This window comes from Rhinopithecus bieti, unplaced genomic scaffold, assembly GCF_001698545.2.
Source record: "Rhinopithecus bieti isolate Rb0 unplaced genomic scaffold, ASM169854v2 scaffold_12151, whole genome shotgun sequence".
Classification (NCBI taxonomy): Eukaryota; Metazoa; Chordata; class Mammalia; order Primates; family Cercopithecidae; genus Rhinopithecus; species Rhinopithecus bieti.
This window is the reverse complement of record NW_016807233.1, coordinates 579,607-599,118: the sequence shown is the minus strand read 5'-3', so window position 1 is coordinate 599,118 and position 19,512 is coordinate 579,607. Positions and strand designations below refer to the sequence as shown.

Below are 19,512 nucleotides of genomic sequence, written 5' to 3'. Positions count from 1 at the left end.
AGAGACAGGTTTCACCGTGTTCGCCAGGATGGTCTTGATCTCCTGACCTCGTGATCCACCCGCCTCGGCCTCCCGAAGTGCTGGGATTACAGGCGTGAGCCACCATGCCTGGTCTACTATTTTTATTCTTATTTTTATTATTATTATTTTTTGAGATGGAGTCTTACTCTGTTGCCCAGGCTGGAGTGCAGTGGTGCAATCTCGGCTCACTGCAACCTTCACCTCCCAGGTTCAAGCAATTCTCCTGCCTCAGTCTCCCGTGTAGCTGGGACTACAGGTGCTGGCCACTACGCATGGCTAATTTTTGTATTTTTAGTAGAGACAGGGTTTCACCATGTTGGTCAGGCTGGTCTTGAACTCCCGACCTCAGGTGATCTGCCTGCCTCAGCCTCCCAAAGTGCTGGGATTACAGGCGTGAGCTACCGTGCCCGGCTATATATTTATTTTTATATCTTTTGAGACACGGTCTTGCTCTGTCACCCAGGCTGGAGTGCAGTGGCATGATCCTGGCTCACTGCAACCTCCACCTTCCAGGTTCAAGTGATTCTCCTGCCTCAACCTCCTAGGTAGCTGCCATTGCAGTTAATATTACACACCAACCCATAAACATCATTGGAAAGGAAATAGTATAGTCTAGATTATAAAACAAGTCCCCTTATAACTAAATGAAGGTAAGCTAAATAAAGTGGGGCTGGGAGTAGAGCCTCCTTTTTATAGTCCTAATTTAAAATATCCTAAGTTTAGTAAATATATTAGTTAGGACTGAGCAGCTATCTTGAATAAACACCAGCAGGGCCATGGCACTCTTACGGTTTTTAGAAAAAGATTAACAGAAAAATGGTCAACGTAGAGGTATGCAACAAATCTCAATAAATGATACTGGATCTCAGGTGTACACAAGGAAAGCATCACCCACAAAGGCAGGACGTTGGATACCCAGGTTAGCTGAATAAGAGAAACTAAAAAATGATTGTCATGGCTGGGCACGGTGGCTCACACCTGTCATTCCCAGCACTTTGGGAGGCTGAGGTAGGTGGATCACCTGAGGTCAGGAGTTCAAGACCAGCCTGGCTAACATGGCAAAACCATTTTTAGTCTCTAATAAAAATACAAAAATTTGCCGGGGGTGGTGGTGCACACCTGTAATCCCAGCCACTCAAGAGGCTGAGACACGAGAATCGCTTGAACCCCGGGGGGTGGAGGTTGCAGTGAGCCAAGATTGTTATCACTACATTCCAGCCTGGGTGACACAGCAAGACTCTGTCTCAAAAAAAAAAAAAAAAAAAAAAAAATCATAAAACTAAGCTTGGTAATCACTATATATACACACACACACACACATATATACACACACACATATATATATATATACATATATATCATACACACAGATACATATCTGTATTTTTTTTTTCTCTGAGGTAGAGTCTTGCTCTGTCACCCAGGCTAGGGTGCAGTGGTGGGTGTTATTTGGCTCACTACAGCCTCTGCCTCTCGGGTTCCAGTGATTCTCCTGCCTCAGCCTCCTGGGAAGCTGCCATTACAGGCATGTGCTACCACACCTGGCTAATATTTTGTATTTTTAGTAGAGACAGGGTTTCACCATGTTGGCCAGGCTGGTCTCAAACTCCCGACCTCAGGTGATCCACTGACCTCGGCCTCCCAAAGTGTTGGGATTACTGGTGTGAGCCACGGCACCCAGCCAATTTTTTTTTGTTTTAGTAAAAAGAGTCTTTTGATCATATTGTTCCCTTTCAAAGCTGCTGCTACATTTTGTTTTTATTTTTTGAGACACGGCCTCACTCCGATTGCCCAAGCTGGAGTGCAGTGGCACGATCATATCTCACTGAAGCCTTGACCTGGGCTCAAGTGATTCTTTGACCTCAGCCTCCCAAGTACCTGGGACTACAGGCACACACCACCACACCTGGCTAATTGTTGTAATTTTTGTAGAGACGGGGTTGTGCCATGTTGCCCAGGCTGGTCTTAAACTCCTGGACTCAAGTGATCCTCCTACCTTGGCCTCCCAAAATGCTGGCATCACAGACGTGAACCACTGCATCTGGCCTGCTTCCATGTTTTTAAGTTATAATTCAACTCTATTGCTGATAAATTTTGTTGTGTATGAGATGCATATGTTTTGAGTTGACTAAGAGTTACTAGCTATGGAGTCCCACAGAATACTAAAACCATATAGTAAACCAGTCTCCCAGAAGATATTGGATGTTTCAGTTGTAAAGATGTAAATTTGAAGTGTTATCATTGGCTAATACAAAATAGATTTTTTACTAGATTAGCAATAAAACAAAAATTTAATTATTGAAAGTCAATTAAGTACTAAAAGACACACACACATACACTCCCTCTCTCACACATTTCAAAAATAAGATGCAAGGCACATAAGTAGCATTATATCAAACCAGAATGCATTAGGATATTGATTATATTTAAATAATTATTTTTCTTTTTCCTTCTGTAGGTGACGATGGCTTAATAGAATTTACCATGGTTACTTTAGAGTCTCCGAAAGCATTGCTGGCGGAGGCCTGACTGGGAGGCAGGGGATGTGACTCCTTACTTTGCAAAGGCTCCTCTGAGCCTTTTGCAACACCAGGACTTGATTGGTCAGTTTTCAACACGTTCCCTGATCCAAAGAGTTCTTCCATGAGACTGCTTTTCTTATCTCTGAAAGTTGTATCCTTCACTTTTATTCTGGAAGACTTGCCAAATGAGGGCTCATACCCACTGTCAGAATGCTCTAGCTGCATTTCCTCTCTGTTACTGAGATGCTTGCTTGTACTATGACTGTACCTCGTGTTGCCGGCATTGGCTGGCCCACCTGAAGCAGGAAGCCCGTGATGCAGATTTTCAGTTGCTTCTGTGAATGAGTAATGCCTTCTTTGTCTGAGGGGGCCTTTCGTGTAGGGAGCAGTGCATTTGTCAGGTGTGTCATCCATGCCATTTCTCTGCATGCTTCTTTTAAACTTTTCTCTTACTAGAACATCTTCTTGAGTGCTTTCTCTTTCAGGATGAATAACTTCAATTATTTTTGGTGGTAATTCTTGTTCTTCTTTCACAAAAATGGTTTTCTTTTCTTGGTCTTCTTTTTTGTCTTTTTGTCTTCCAGTATTCTCCAGCAGTACTTGCACTTCTAAATGTTTCTCTTCCCTTGATAAATCTGTATTAGAAAAATAGGCAATTTAGTGCTGTTTAAAATGAATGGATCTCTATTTCAGGATGGCATGTCTAGGACACTTATTTGCACCACCTCACAAGCACATTGAACAGAAAAGGTAAGAAAATAGATGCATAGACAATAGGTTACAGAGAAGGGTGCTATTAACAAATGTGTTATGTTATAGTTTCTTAGAATTTGCAAATGGGAATTATGAAACCAAAAGAAAAATGACATTCATTGAAGAAGAAATAAAATTTGCCAATAAGGTTATTAATAGACGTTCAACATTACTAACTGGATGTAGTGCCAGTTAAAACAGTGATGGCTGGGTGCAGTGGCTCACACCTGTAATTCCAGCACTTTGGGAGGCTGAAGCAGGAGGATTGCTTGAGCCCAAGAGTCTGAGACCAGCCTGGGCAACATAGCGAAACCCCATCTCTACAAAAAAATACAAAAATTAGCTGGGCGTGGTGGTGCATGCTGGTAGTCCTGGCTACTGAGGAGGCTAAGGTGGGAGGATCACTTCAGCCCAGGAGGACAAGACTGCAGTGAGCCGTGATTGTGCCACTGCATGCCAGCTTGGGCAACAGAGCAGAGCTGTTACAAAACAAAACAAAACAAAGCAAAACAAAACAATGGAGAACATTTTTCATCCATCCAATCGGCAAATAATTTCTAGAGCTGGTGAGAAGATGGGGCAACGGGAATGTTTGGTCCCCACTGGTGGGTGTGTTATTGGCACAGCGTTTTTGGATGGCAATTTGGCAGTATCAATCAACATTTTAAGTGAATATACTCTTAGACCCAACAACTTCTTAGAACAAACCTACAAAAAATAGACAAAGATAAGTGCAACGGTGTTCACTGCAGCATGGTTTAGTATCACTAAAACCTCCTAAACATCTGCCGAAGGAATCATGGTTAAATAAGGTATGGCATGTGCAGTCTGTGGAATTCCAGGCAGTTATTATAGACAATGAGCTGGATCCATGTGAACTGATGGGGAAAGATGTTCCCATACTAGAATATAAGCACATGAGGGCAGGGTTTTGCATTTGCTTCCTGCTGTCTCCCTAATGCCTAGAACAGTGTCTGACACATAGTGTATGCGCACAAAGTATTTGTCAAATGAATGGATACACTTTCTAGGACAATATGAATTAGGACAATGGACTGAAAAATAAGCGGAAAACTTAAACACACCGTTGACCACAGTGCAATTGCAACTGATGATCAGTTTCCACCAAACTGCAACAGAGAGAGTGGCTTTATGGGTGAGTTCTGTCAAACTACTGTGTTGTTTAAACATTATTTGGCCTCACAACTAAGGTGAGGCCCTTCTTGGTCCTCTACTGAATGAATGCCCAATGTGTTCAACAAGGGCTCTCCATGCCGCCTGAGGGAACACGTCTGATTTGCAGCCCTGAGTAAACTCTGGGACTCATTCATCATGCATGTTCTTTCCTCAGAAGTTGCTCTTGCCCAGCCTTGTGGGACTGCACCCAGATCTCCCGTGAGTGGTGATGTAACATAAAACAATGAGCCACACCTTCAAAATTCCAAAGGAAAATGACCCCCAACTTAGAGTTTCCTATCTAGGCAATTATGAATCAAGTGTAAGGGCAGAATAATGATACTTCCAGATGAGAGGTATACCAATTTACCTTACCCGCACCCATTTACAAGAAGCTTGTGAAGGTTGCACTCTTTAAAACATGATGTAATTTACCAAGAAAGAGGAGGACTTGGCTTAGGAAAGAGAAGATCCAGTAGAGAAGGGGAGTGACAGGAACCTGCAGGAAATTATGAAGGGCAATCCCAGGATGCTAGCTGCACACCAGACATGAGGAGACAGACTGGGATCCCCACTCCAGTAGACCTCCAGGTACCAAACACCAGGTGAGCCAGGGCCTTGGCCTGTCTTGCCCATGGCTAATGAAGTGGTGTGCTCTCTATCAAACCCTGCAGCCTGGGCCAGCTGAGGACTCTCCTTGCACCCCACAGAAGCAGTTTGTTTCCACCTACTCCCAAGAGCTGGAGGTGAGCTTTGGTGATCTTAGAATAAGAAATTTTGAGCAGCCCGTTCTCTCGGCCCTAGCTCTCTTGGGCCTGCCCAGAAAAGCCCTGCCAGATCCCAGGATGATTCATGACCTCACCCACTGACTGGGCCCTTGTACATTCAGGGCAGCTGAAGCTGGAGTCCTTTTCCTGGAAGTCTTTATTCAAAGTGGCAATATTGCCCTTTGCTCAGCTGGATTTGAATAATTTGCTACTCAGTTTTCCAAAGCTGAATATATTATTTAAGGATACTATCATGAAATGAATGTTTGTGTATCTCCCTCCCAAATTTCATATGTTGAAACCCTAACCCCCCAGTATGGCTATATTTGGAGACTGGGTCTTTAAGGAAGTAATTAAGGTTAAATGAGATCACAAGGTTGGGGCCTTCATGATGGAATTAGTGTCCTTATAAAAAGAAACACTGGAGCACTGGTGCTCTCTCCCTGACCCTCCTTGTGCAAGCACTAAGGAAAGGCCACATGAAGACATAGTGAGAAGTGGGGCATCTAAAGCCAGGAAGAGAGCCTCAACCAGAAGCCAAAGGGCTAGAACCTTGATCTTGGACTTCCCAGCCTCCAGAACCAGGAGAAAATAAATAAATGTTGTTTAAGCCAGCAGTCTATGGTATTTTCTTATGGCATCCCAAGCAGACAAATATAGCTATATATAAAGCCAGGGAGCTGTGAGGGAAAGCAAGGGAATGACTGGCCTAAAACCCAAGATGGTGGTTGTTTCTGGTGGGCAGGGTGAGGGAATATGATTGTGAAGGGCCCATGGGTGTTCCAAGGAGCACTCATGTACTGTTTCTTAAGCAGGGTACTGGGTACACAGGTGTTCCTTTTATTATAATTCTGGAAACTGTTTTATGATGTGTGTTTTTTTTTTTTTGAGATGGAGTCTCACTCTGTTGCCCAGTGCAGTGGCATGATCTCGGCTCACTGCAACCTCTGCCTCCTGGGTCCAAGTGATTTTCCTGCCTCAGCCTCCTGAGTAGCTGGGATTACAGGTGCGCACCACCATGTCCAGTTAATTTTTGCATTTTTAGTAGAGACAGGGTTTCACCATGTTGGCCAGGCTTGTCTCAAACTCTTGACCTCAGGTGATCCGCCCACCTCGGCCTCCCAAAGTGCTGGGATTACAGGCCTGAGCCACCGTGCCCAGCTGTTCTATGTGTGCTTTATATACACATATAGTAATTCACAATAAAAAAAATCCAATAAGACAGACTTTAAAAAGTTGTTAAAATTACCTTCATATTTTGTCTTAGAATCCTCTTGCTTTGGTAGTTTATTGACACAATGAGGAATTTCACGATTTATTTCAGTTGATTTTTCTTTACAATCCATGTTTCCTGTTGCCTTTTTACCCTATGATTTAGAAAAGCAGCAAAAACACATTTTGGCCGGTCTAGATAACTTTAAATTGCATTTTAGTCTAACGATTACAAATACTTTTCACATAGAACAAGTGACTGTAGCCTAATTTATTTTTGTTAAGACATGTTTAATTAGACACTGCGGCCGGGCGCGGTGGCTCAAGCCTGTAATCCCAGCACTTTGGGAGGCCGAGACGGGCGGATCACGAGGTCAGGAGATCGAGACCATCCTGGCTAACACGGTGAAACCCCGTCTCTACTAAAAAAAAAATACAAAAAAAAAAACTAGCCGGGCGAGGTGGCGGGCGCCTGTAGTCCCAGCTACTCGGGAGGCTGAGGCGGGAGAATGGCGTGAACCCGGGAGGCGGAGCTTGCAGTGAGCTGAGATCCGACCACTGCACTCCAGCCTGGGCGACAGAGCGAGACTCCGTCTCAAAAAAAAAAAAAAAAAGAAGTTTAATTAGACACTGCAAGATTCCAAGTTTGCTGTACCTTAGTTGTCAAAGGTGGAACATCTGATTTTTGGGTTCCCTGGTGTCTTATACTTGTGAATGGCAAACTTTTTCTGTCTGCTTGGACTGATTTTGTTGAAGAAGCTATAGAACAGGTAGATTATATGTAAGAGACATATTTTACATTTGGATGCAATATTGATTTTAAATATAAAATAACATTAATGCAATGTAATAATAAAGTAGACTATTTTCTAAATATTCTCTCTATATATAGCATTTGCTAAGTTTCCTGTTTTTCCCTTCAGGGCCCTTGCTTTGTCTTACTTTGGGCCCCACAGTGTTAGAGTACAAAACAGGTAGGTGTTAGGATAAGACAGTGTTGTTGTTGGAGGACAAGGCTGTCCTTTGTGGATGGGATTCAACAAGGTAGACGTGTAATTGTGAGAGGCCAGGCCACCGAGCCATCCTGTGGCAGAGCTCTTGATTATCAGTGGTTAGACTGTCTGTGCTAAAGCACATGACCACTAAGTCTAGACTGCACTTGCCCTGAAAAGTGAAGGAAATTATATCTTTTAAACACCCCTGTGGTTGATTCATCGTCTCTATTATTCTAGATTATAAGCCAGAAGCAAACAAAGGCAGGCAAGGAAATTTGAGGTTGTTGCATCTGGAAGTAAACATGTAGCTACTTCTTCTAATAAAACAGGGCTGAGTATTCCTATGCTACTTCTGAGGCGAATCTGTTGCTGGGAGATCTTGGGGGGAAAGCAGTGCATGTGGTCTTGAAGGAAAGAAGACTCTTCACCAATGAGAAGTATACACTAATGATAGTGGCATCAGTAGAGACGAATCTCAAAAACATTATGCTGAACAAAAGGAGCCAGATACAAAAGAGTTCATGCTGTGGGAGTCCCCTTACGCGAAGTTCTAGAACAGGCAAACTAAGCTATTGTGACCAGAGGAAAGTCAGTGGTTGCCGGGTGAGGTAGGGGACTACTGACTGCAGGGACACGGGGAAGCTTCCTGGGGAGGTGGAAATATTCACTATCTTGATTAGGGTGGTGGCTCCATCGGTATAAGCATCTGTCAAAACCCACTGAGCTGCGTACACACTTAAAATGGATGCATTTTATTGAGGTAAAGTATACCCCAATAAAGTTCATTTTGAAAAGCCATACACTGGCTAACAGATACACATAGAAAGTTCCCTTTTTGCCAGACATTTTGCTTCAGGCTGAAGTTATCCTCTTGCTCCACCTGAAGAAAGGACATAAAGGGCTGTGCTGAGGGTGGGAGAACAGGAAAGCATTTCTCTTCCTTTCTAGCCATCTCATCATCTCAGTCTCATTATTCTTCTAGAATCACAAAATGTATTTTAATGCCTAATGAAGTGATTTTTGAAAATATCCATTATTTTGGCTACATAAATTAGGACAATCTGACTAGATACTTAAAAATAGATTTTGAGCAAAAGTAATTAAAACATACCTTTTGGATAGTCCTCTGTGTCGTGTAAATTTTAAGTATTCGATGACTATAGATGTTTTAATTTCAAGCTCACGATCCTTTTCCTAAAAGAACCACAAAACCAATTTTCTATAAATGTTTGCTTTTGTCAACCCTGATTTCTTTTAAAAACAATTTAAATGAGCTCAATATCCTTTGAATAAAATCGATAGATCTTAGAAGAAACAGAAATAGGCCATATCATCCCATACCATTCTTGACATCAAAAGTACTAGCTTTTTAAACAAAGTGACACATTATTGTAATTGGGACAGTATTTTTGAAGAGCCTTGCAGGTAAGCTTGTCCACTGTTTTCCTTCTGTCCTGTGGACCTTGAAGTTTATGAAATACTCTTCTGTACTGTGCCCTTCAGTAGCCACTAGCTATATGTTGTGATTTCATTTAAATTAAATTAAATTAAAATTTAGGTCGTCAGCCACACTATTTGTATTTCCAATAAGTGGTCAGCAGCTGCGTGTGACTAGTGACTACAGTGTTGGACGGCACAGGTGAACATTTCCGCCATCTAATAGAAAGTTCTATGAGACAGGGCTACATCGAGACAAGGGCAGTGGGGGGAAAGCCTAGAACAAGGGTATCATTATTCCATTTTAAATTTCAATACTGACTTTTTGGAGTCTTGGCAAAACAGATGTTTTGAAACCTTAACTTGTTGAGGAACAAAAAAAGGGTTTTTATTAAATATCAAATGCTCCTTCTCATATGTACACCAGGAGGCAAGAAAGGCTTTGGTCTCATGACCATTGAATTTTAGTAACCATGGTTAAGAGAGGTGGGCATATATGAAGTAAGGAGGAAGGAACCCAGGGATGTCAGAGTGTGACAGACGTGCATGTGCACACACACGCACACACACACACAGAGGTGGGGGGGGAGAGAGAGAGAGAGAGCGAGAGAGAGCGAGCACTCGTCTCCTTGTGCTCCTTAGGGTCAAATCTATGGGCCAAGGGATATTCGGGGGTAAGTAACATCTCTGCAGTTTGGGAAAGTCTCAGTGCAAGAGGCTCAGTGTGGTCCAGGAAAATTGCAAGCCCCTTAAAAAGCGCCTCCCTGCCCCATTCATCATGGAGCTAAAGTAACATGGTATTGCCCAAGGGGTAAGTCAGAAAGGGCTAAATACTGTCTCCAGGCCAGAGACTGTGCTTCCCTTTCCTGTGCAACCAATGGGACCTGTGGAGGGAGCTGCACCTGCTCTGGAGTCCTTAAGGTTACAGGTCCAGGTGCTCCCATAGCACAGGCTTTGCGATAGAGAATCTAGCCAGAGATCAGATGGAGGATGCCTCTCAGAGCATTTGCATCAACAGTCAGCAAGGGAAGATCACCAGGATTTATTTGACCAGACTGAGAAGAGGCCAGGAGTTTTAGCAGCCACATTCAGTACACATCAGACAGGGTCCTGGGAATTTAAGACCAGTCACTCATCAGGAGAACCAGGTCTAGAGAGGGGCCAGAGGGTAGAACACAGACCAGAGGCTTCTTTTCCACTCCACCAAGAGTACACATATGTTTTCTCTCATGCCCAGGATGCCATCTCCACTGAGACAGAAGATAGGGATGAGGAAAAAGTCTGCAAGTCTAAGAGACAACCTAGCATAAGACTGTTTGGAGTTAGAAGAGACTGTGACGAGCTTGTATCCATTTCTCCTTGTCCAACTGCCACCCTCATCCCTAATTTGTGGGACTGGGGCTCATAAGGAAGTATGGCTCAGTTACAGAAAATAAAGAACATGACATATTTTTTGTACCTAAATTGTACAGTGTAGATTTTCTACTCATTTGAATCATAAAAGGGAGGTACACAAAGGGATAAACCATGAGAATATTGATCTTTTCTAGAATTTAAGTTTCTGGAGGCAAAAATGTTAACAGTTCATCTTTCTTTTCTTATTGTGGTAACACTTAGCCAAAAGAACAGTAAATGCTGACAGTTCATCACCATGAAAAGTTGATCAGGTATATTCTGGATAATAGCTTTCAGATGAAGGATACTGTGTAAAACATTTTAGAATGGTTTTTCATCCATACTGGTTAAGAAACATTTTCATATTTACAGGGACAAATTTTGGTTACCTGAAAAATTCAGTTCTACCTTTTGATTTGGACACTTGGAGGTCAGCAACAGAGAGCAGGAAGGAGGCAGAGCAAGGACAGAACAACAAGGGGCTGCCACAGGGGTGGCGGGGGTCAAATGGAAGCAACCTGGAGGATAGTCCTCCTTGAGGCTTGGACCAGAGCTTCAGGTTGGGCACCATGACAGAGCTGGGCCAGAAGTCTAACACAGCAGGCTGGAACACAACCCGGGAGACTTGTGTCGTTGGGTTCAATCAGTCAAGGCAAACAAGAAGACAGTCCGTGGCTGGGAATGTTCATGGAATGCTCGTGGAGTACTCAGCGCAGAGACTCCCCGCAAGCACAAAGGGTATCAAGTAAGAGTTAAAGGGGAAGTTGGGTCATGGTGTGGAATCATATTAAGGTCAGCGTTGATGGCTTGCAGAACTTAGATAGAAAGCAATGTCTTAATGCAGGAGTGTGACTGTAGCCTGGGTATAAGATGGGTGGCAGTACCTCATGTGGGAGCTGTGGAAGGCTGACATCCCTCTTCTTACTTCGGCTCATACTCCAGAAGTGGGCCTAGACCTCGGTGTGGGATGACTTTGAAAATGAGTTTCAAAGTAAAGAAACAGAACTTTTGACCTTTGGGACCAGACTCTTCCAAGCTCAAACAATGACTTTCGTTAATGTGGCAGACTGTATTTTCCTAGAATTCCCACAACAAGATTTCTAGTCCCATATGCTCTTCAAGGACCTTGTGACACCCTACCAAGAGGTGGAGTTCACTGCTTGAACTGCCTAGGACCACCTTGTCACTGCAGAAGTGATGCTGTGTGACTGCCAAGGCTAGGTCATAAAAGGTAGTATTGCATCTGTCCGGTTCTCTCTCTCTGTCTCTGTCTCTCTGTCTCTCTGTCTCTGTCTCTCTCTCTCTCTGTGTGTGTGTGTGTGTGTGTGTGTCTGTGCATATTTTAGTTTGTGATTGTCTATGTTTGGTTTCATTAATCTAAAAAAAAAGAAAAACCCCTTTTTTATCTTCTAGAAATTCTTTGTTAGATCTGGTAGTTTTGGTATCCTTTCTGGGATTCTGGATTATTTTATTTATTTTTAGAGACAAGAGTCTCTCTCTGTTGCCCAGGCTGGGGTGCAGTGGTGCCATCACTAAAGCCTCCAACTCCTGGGCTCAAGAGATCCTCCTGCCTCAGCCTCTGGAGTAGCTGGGATTACAGGTGTGTGTCACCATGCCCAGATAATTTCTAAATTCTTTTGTAGAGACAGGCTTTGTTCTGTTGCCTTGGCTGGTCTTGACTTCTTGGGCTCAAAAGATCCTTCTGCCTCAACTTCCCAAAAAGTGGTGTAAGCCACCATGCCTGGCTTGGAGCGTTATTTTAAAAATACATTTTCTGTCATTTCCATGGGGCTTTGGCAGGGAGGGACAAAAGCATGTGTTCGGGCCACCTTCTTGATCTAGCCATTTCTACTCTTTTAAAATGCACAAAATATGTAATCTCAAAACATTTTCCCTTTGAAACTTTATTATACAAATTAAAATATATATATGTATAAAAAGTAGAATAGTACAGTCAACCTCCATGAGCCCATGCCCCGGCTTCACTAATGAACAGCTCAATCTCCTGTTTCCCACTCTCTCTGGCCCCACTCCCCAGCCCAGGCTTATTTGAAGCAAATCTAGCCCTCTAATAACTTATTTCAGTATCTTTAGCAAACAAGGGTATCCCTTTTAAAACCTAACTGCAGTGTCTTCATTCCACTTCCCCCAATCAATAATTCCTTCACATAACCAAATATCCAGTTTGTTTAACATTTTCCCCATTTTCTATCATTTTTAAAAGGTTTGAATTAGAATCTAAACAAGGTTCAAAACACTGTGACTGATTAATATATCTCTTACTGTCTTTTAATCTATAGGTTCTCACTCTCACCTCTTATTTTTTCTGCTTTGCTACTTAATCGTAGAAATGGGGGTATCTGTAATGCAGTTTCCCACAGTCTCACACTGCTGACTGCATCCCATCCTGAGCATGTTCTCCCCTCTGCTTTTCAATCGGTAGGTAGAGCCCAGTGTGTAACCAGGTTTAGGTTCGGGTTCTTTGGCATGAGTAGGTGGTGGTGTGTACCTCTGTCAGGAAGCGCGTATCTCTTTTGTGATACTAGGAACCATTGATGATCACTGATTAGAGCCATTAATTCATTAGGAGTTTCCAAAATAGTGATATTCTAATCCTGTCATTCCTTCTTCATTATTGAGTGGAATGCTTTTATAAGCAGGATCTTATCCCCTCACAAATGATTTGGTTACTCTGAGGAGTCGTTCATACAGGAAAGGTAAAAATGTTGGCCTCTTGTCCTCTACTGACCAGTCTTCAAAATAGCGTGCTGTTCCCTAGTATCCTCCACAAGTGACTCATCACTGAGGCGTTTAGTTTTTTAAGTATCATTATGAACTGTGGATTCATTTGATAAGTTTTAACCTGGGCAGTTATCTTCACTGATCCTCAAATTTCCCCATCTTTGGCCAGTAAGAACCTCTTCTAGATGGGCCTGAGTCCTTTTGATACTACCCTAATGGTCCTTCATAGCTTCCTTGCTTTTGTATGACAATACGTTCCAGGCCCATCTAATGTATTTCCTGTACCAGACTTAGAATTTTTTAGGGAGCCTTGGTTTGTTTTCGTGGGATATGGAACTTACAGACCATAATCTGGGTGCTGGGGGTATTCATTGCTCCTGGTTACTCTGAGAATGTTGCACACTTTCACTTCAGATCAAAATCAGGACTACAGGATTTTTATTTGACTCTTCTGTACTTTTTTTTTGTCCATCCCCCAAGTCCCAGTTCTCAATGACACCACCATAATCTATCAGGAGCTGTATCCCATAAGATATACACAACATTCTCAAAACAACGTCACCATCATTACCAACAATATCATTACTAAACAGTGTCAGATTGTTTGTAAAGTTATTTGTGTCCTTACAGTGTATCTCACTGGCCATATGCAATGACATTATGTGTTTTAAGTTGCTTGGAATGACTTCCTTCTGTGGCTTTGTGCCACCAATAGGATATAGTCAGCGTTCCCTGTCCACAGGTTCTGCATCCTGCGGTTACAAAGGGCTAACTGTATACACATTTGGGTTCTGCATTTTACTTTGGATATTTAGGGATAGCTATTTTATGTTATGTTATGCTATGTTATGTTATGTTATGTTATGTTATGTTATGTTATGTTTGAGACAGTCTTGCTCTGTCACCCAGGCTGGAGGGCAATGGCACGATCTCAGCTCACTGCAACCTCCGCCCCCCGGGTTCAAGCGTTTCTCCTGCCCCAGCTTCCCGAGTAGCTGGGATTACAGGAATGCGCCATCACACCTGGCTAATTTTTTTATTTTTGTATTTTTGTAGAGATGGGGTTTCACCATGTTGGCCAGGTTGGTTTTGAACTCCTGACCTCAGGTGATCCGCCCACCTCGGCCTCCCAAAGTGCTGGGATTACAGGCATGAGCCACCATGCCTAGCTGCTTTTTAATTTTTTTTTTACATTTAATTCTGCTTCATACTTATGGAAAGATTTACATGGTTCCACAAAGAAATCTCGGTTCTAGAGCTGTCCCTTCTACTCTATTCTCTTTTTTCCTGCTGTTATTCTATTATTGGTTTCTTTTTTAAATGTAGGCAAAAAAGTGGATATATTTCTGTTGCTTCCTTTATCTTAAGTAGGATTGTATTAGTCCGTTTTCAGGCTGCTGATAAAGACATAACTGAGACTAGGTAATTTATAAAGGACAGAGGTTTAATGGACTCACAGTTCCACATGGCTGGGGAGGCCTCACAATCATGGTTGAAGACAAAGGAAGAGCAAAGGGACTTCTTACATGGCAGTGGGCAACAGAGGACTCGTGCAGGGGAGCTTCTTTATATATATATATATATATATATTTTTTTTTTTTTTTTTTTTTTTTTTTTTTTTTTTTGCGGTGAAACTACTGGTATTCTGGATAAGACTATTTCCTGTCCTTTCACTGATACATTGTAGGGAAGTTAGCATCTCTGGCCTCCCATCTACCAACAGCCTGTAGCACATCAATCATGTTGACAATCAAAACAACTTATTTCCAAACACACATTAGGAAACCCAGTTGAGAATTATTGTTTTATGGTATGTATCTAGAATTGGAATTGTTGGGCCACAGGTTGTGTGACTGTTCAATTTTCACTTATAAAATATATTGTATTGTTGTGATTCAGAGACAGTGGTGGGTTCCCATGTGTAAATCTAACATACACATAATTTATGTTATACAGCACACTCATATCCTATGTAATCATATATAGCCCAATATACTTCAGGAAATCTTCACACATATTTAACGCTATTGTCAATGACTTAAATAATTCATAGTTTTATGAAAGGATCATGTTTCACATTCTATTAAGAACAAGACATTTTCTAATCTTTTCTTTAATTACTCTGATATTACATCAGAAAGATGACTTCTACTTAAATATTTTATGCACAAGAATATTTTGTATTCATATATCTTAAAATTAATTTTTCCTCCTCGGCTCTGAATACTTGCTGAAAGCTTTCACATGTTCAAAGCATTCATGTGGTTTCACTCCTATGCTAATTTTCTAATTCCTATTCATTATAACCTAAAAATAAATACTTTCCTACATATATTAACACCTTAGGGTTTCTGCCCTATGATTTTGCTGATGTTTGACAAATTTGGCTTGAAGATGCAGGCTTCCGCACATGGAGGGTATTGATGGGAGTTTTCTTCTTGTGTATTTTCCTTTGATGTCTGGTGAGGGAGGACCTCTGGCTGAAGGTTTTTCTACATTTATTACACTCATAGGGGTTTTCCCCTGTGTGATTTAGCTCATATTTTGTGAGGGCTGACTTTTCATAGAAGGTTTTCCCACACTCAGGACATCTGTAGGGTTTTTCTCCTGTATGAGTTCCCTGATGCACGACAAGGTTGGATTTCCCACAGAAAGATCTCCAGCACTCATTACATTTATAGGGTTTCTCACCTGTGTGAGTCCTTCAATGTTGAGTAAGGTTTGATTTCACACAGAAGGTTTTCCCACATTCATTACTTTTATATGGTTTCGCTCCCATGTGAATTCTCTGATGTACTGAGAAGGCTGATTTTTGGCAGAAGGACTTTCCACATTCATTACATTTATATGGTTTTTCTCCTGTGTGAGTTCTCTGATGTTCAGTGCAGTTGGACTTCACAAAGAAGGATTTTTCACATTCATTACATTCATAGTGTTTTTTTTTTTTTCCTGTGTGTGTGCTCTGATGCTGTCTGAGATCTGTTTTCTTATGGAAGCTTTCTCCACCTTTATTACAGTCACAGGTTTTCTCTTTTTTGTGAGCTCTCTGGCTTTGTGTAAGTTGTGACTTCCTACTTGAGGCACCCCCACTTTCATTACACCCATTGGTTTTTTTCCCCGAGTGCCTTCTCTGATGTTGAGTGTGTTTCAACTTTTCAAAGAAAGGTTTCTCACATTTATTATCTTTACAGTTTTTCTCTCTTGTTTTAATTCTCTGATTGGGAGTGAGGCAAGATTCCTTCTTTAAGACTCTTTCACTATCATTACACTCGCTGGGTTTTCCTGTTGTGTGGGCTCTCTGATGTTGAGTAAGGCATGCTTTTTCATGAAAGAATTTCCCACATTTCTTACATTCATAGTTTTTTCTCTCCTGCACAAGTTCTCTCATTTTGAGTATGCTATAACTTCTTCAAGGCTTTCTCATTTTCTTTACACTAATCAGGTTTTTCTCCTGTGTACATTCTTTGATGTTGGGTAAAGTTTGATTTCATAGTGTTTTTCCCCTGTGTGAATTTCTTGAGTGCATGTTTTGACTTCATGCATGAGGATTTCCCATTTTTACCGGGCTCATGTGGCTTCCTTTCCCTAAGGGTTCTTGGACGAGAATTGAGCCTTAACTTTGAGATAAAACTTGTCCATATTTGTTTCCTTCTGAAGGTTTCTCTACCGTGAGAGCTCTTACATGTAACAAAGACTATCTTTCTGTGAAAGCCTTTCCCACGATTATTATATTCAAGAAGTTGCTCCAAAGATGAATCCTTCGAATGTTGAACAAAATCCTGATTATGACTAGGGGATTTCTTCTTTTGATCATTTTCACAGGGTTTATTCTCTGCATGAGTTTTATTATGCTTAATATCAAGGAAGTCACACCTACTTTTTTCAACTGACTTTTTTCTTNAAAAAAAAAAAAAAAAAAAAGGGAAATTATTGATATGGTGCTAAATTTCTTATGTTAATATCCTAGCCCCCACAGTGATACTTTTATGACCTGGGCCTTTTGGGAGGTGATTAGGTCACAAGAGCAGAATCCTTGTGAATGGGATTAGTGCCCTTGTAAAAGAGGCCTAAAGGAGCTCATTTTTGCCTTCCTTAAAAATAAAAAAAGTTAAAGATCCTTGTCTTAAAGAATCAAGCTTAAGATTTATTAGTTGAGGCTTGAAACTGAGTATTTCTTAAGCATCTTATCTAAATTGTTGGACATTTTACCAATCTTGAAGGCAGAAAGATAGCAAAAAGCCTGACAAAATATTTTTAAAAATTCTTATTTTTAAATCAGTATACATATTTTTAAAAGACAGTTTTTCAAACACATTTGTAAGTTAAACTAAGATAAATTTATGAGTCATTAAAATTTATCTTAAATATTACATGTTTTTAAACATTAATTTTGAGTTACATTAAAATGTTAACAAATGCTATATTACTTAACATGATGAAATAAGAATGTTAACAAGAAGCCTTGTTAATGAATAGACTTTATATTTTTCTAATCACAGTACACATTCACCAAGCTGTAACTCATTCTAATAATTGCAGATCTTCTGTTCATATGATTGTAGGGAAAATATCTGAGAAAGATATGAATGAAGTTACATAATTTAGGCCAGGTACAGTGGCTCACACCTGTAATCCCAGCACTATGGGAGGCCAAGGCAGGCGGATCACTTGAGCCCAGGAGTTCAAGACCAGCCTGGCCAACATAGCAAAAGCCCATCTCTACTAAAAATAACAAAAATTAGCCAAGCGTGGTGTCACATGCCTGTAGTCCCAGCTACTTAGGAGGTTGAGATAAGAGAATCACTTGAACCTGGGAGGCTGCAGTGAGCTGAGATCATGCCACTGCACTCCAGCCTGGGTGACAGAGCAAGACTCTATCTCAAAAAAAAAAAAAAAAAAAAAAAAGATAAACAGAACTGTGGATGGGGGCCCAGGCCCTCTGCAAAGGGGAGAGGAGACTTATATATATATAAAAAAATAAAAAATCACTTAAAGATATAATAGGCATAAATAGCTCATATATTTCGGGAAACAGAATTTCATTCTTACATTTTGTTTTAAAAGAAATACCTTAAGTTTTTGTTGAAGGTGTTTTACTTCCACCTGAAGAGTCTTGGTAGCCGTTTGAGCTGCTAAAGTCTTCCGAGTCTCAATAGCCAGCTGCCGACTAAAGGCTCTGCTGTTCAACCTCAGTTGTTTTTCCAAGCTCTGAAAACAGTATATATTTTAACTATTCTGCAACCAAGTTAGTATATTAACAACTTTAATTATCATGGAACTAACTACATTTATAAAAAGTGCACATTTTCTTTTTCTTTTTTTTTTTTTTTTTTAGAGCAGAGTCTCGCTGTGTCGTCCAGGCTGGAGTGCAGTGGCGCGATCTTGGCTCACTGCAAGCTCCGCCTCCCGGGTTCCCGCCATTCTCCCACCTCAGCCTCCGAGTAGCTGGGACTACAGGCACCCGCCACCGCGCCCGGCTAGTTTTTTGTATTTTAGTAGAGACGGGGTTTCACCGTGTTAGCCAGGAGGGTCTCGATCTCCTGAACTCGTGATCCACCCGCCTCGGCCTCCCAAAGTGCTGGGATTACAGGCTTGAGCCACCGCGCCCGGCCAAAAGTGCACATTTTCAATACAATTTTAGTGAATGGCTTATATAGGGGACATATATTAGAATGAAGTATAACCGAAAGAAAGCCCCCAAATTCCAGATCCCAGCTCTAGAGAACAAATATCACATGTTTTGAGCCTGTTTTTTACATACTCTAAAATTTGATTTAAAAATTCTTCTTTTTTGAGTTGGAGTCTCACTGTGTTGCCCAGGCTGGAATGTAGTGGTGCGATCTTGGCTCACTGCAACCTCCGCCTCCTGGGTTCAAGTGATTCTCTTGCCTCAGCCTCCCCGGTAGCTGGGTTTACAGGTGCACGCCACCACACCCAGATCATTTTTGTATTTTTAGTAGAGATGGGGTTTTGCTGTGTTGGCCAGGCTGGTCTTGAACTCCTGGCCTCAAGTGATCTGCCTGCCTTGGCCTCCCAGAGTGCTGGGATTACAGGCGTGAGGCCACTGTGACCCACCTGATTTAACAATTCTGACCAGATCCTGGAAGTCAGTAAACATCATGGATGGTCATTCCCAGACAACAGAAACTGAATGTTATAAAAGGGACTCAAACCACCACATCCATCCACACTGATGGACTATAAGGCAATGAAATGACTGATTTACCTCAATAGCCATCCAAAACATATTCATCTGCTCTCGGGAATGAGAACTATTTTACTGAGAACTGTTAGATCTGGACTTGACAGAAGGCTTACCAAAAGGACCATTTGTCTTTGTTTTAACATAAAGTAGGACCTCCTCCATTATAACAGCAGTACTTTCCCAGACAGGAAAAGTGGAAGACATGGAAGGCTAAAAGGGGAAAGAATCACTAAAATACCACTCCCTAAAACAATGTTACACAAGTCACACGTTTTGGTTCACAAAAC

General features: G+C 41.5%; 1 protein-coding gene across 1 annotated transcript in view; it reads right to left on the bottom strand.

Annotated features, from left to right (window-relative positions):
• Positions 1-2,293: 2,293 nt before the first annotated feature.
• Positions 2,294-19,512, bottom strand: part of LCA5L (lebercilin LCA5 like) — a 43,838-nt gene continuing 26,619 nt past the window's right edge. Inside the window, 7 exon segments of the mRNA XM_017880695.1 lie at positions 2,294-3,178; positions 6,489-6,606; positions 7,107-7,210; positions 8,558-8,590; positions 8,593-8,616; positions 8,619-8,640; positions 18,091-18,228. Coding sequence (XP_017736184.1) covers positions 2,448-3,178; positions 6,489-6,606; positions 7,107-7,210; positions 8,558-8,590; positions 8,593-8,616; positions 8,619-8,640; positions 18,091-18,228 — 1,170 coding nt within the window. The 3' untranslated portion in view covers positions 2,294-2,447.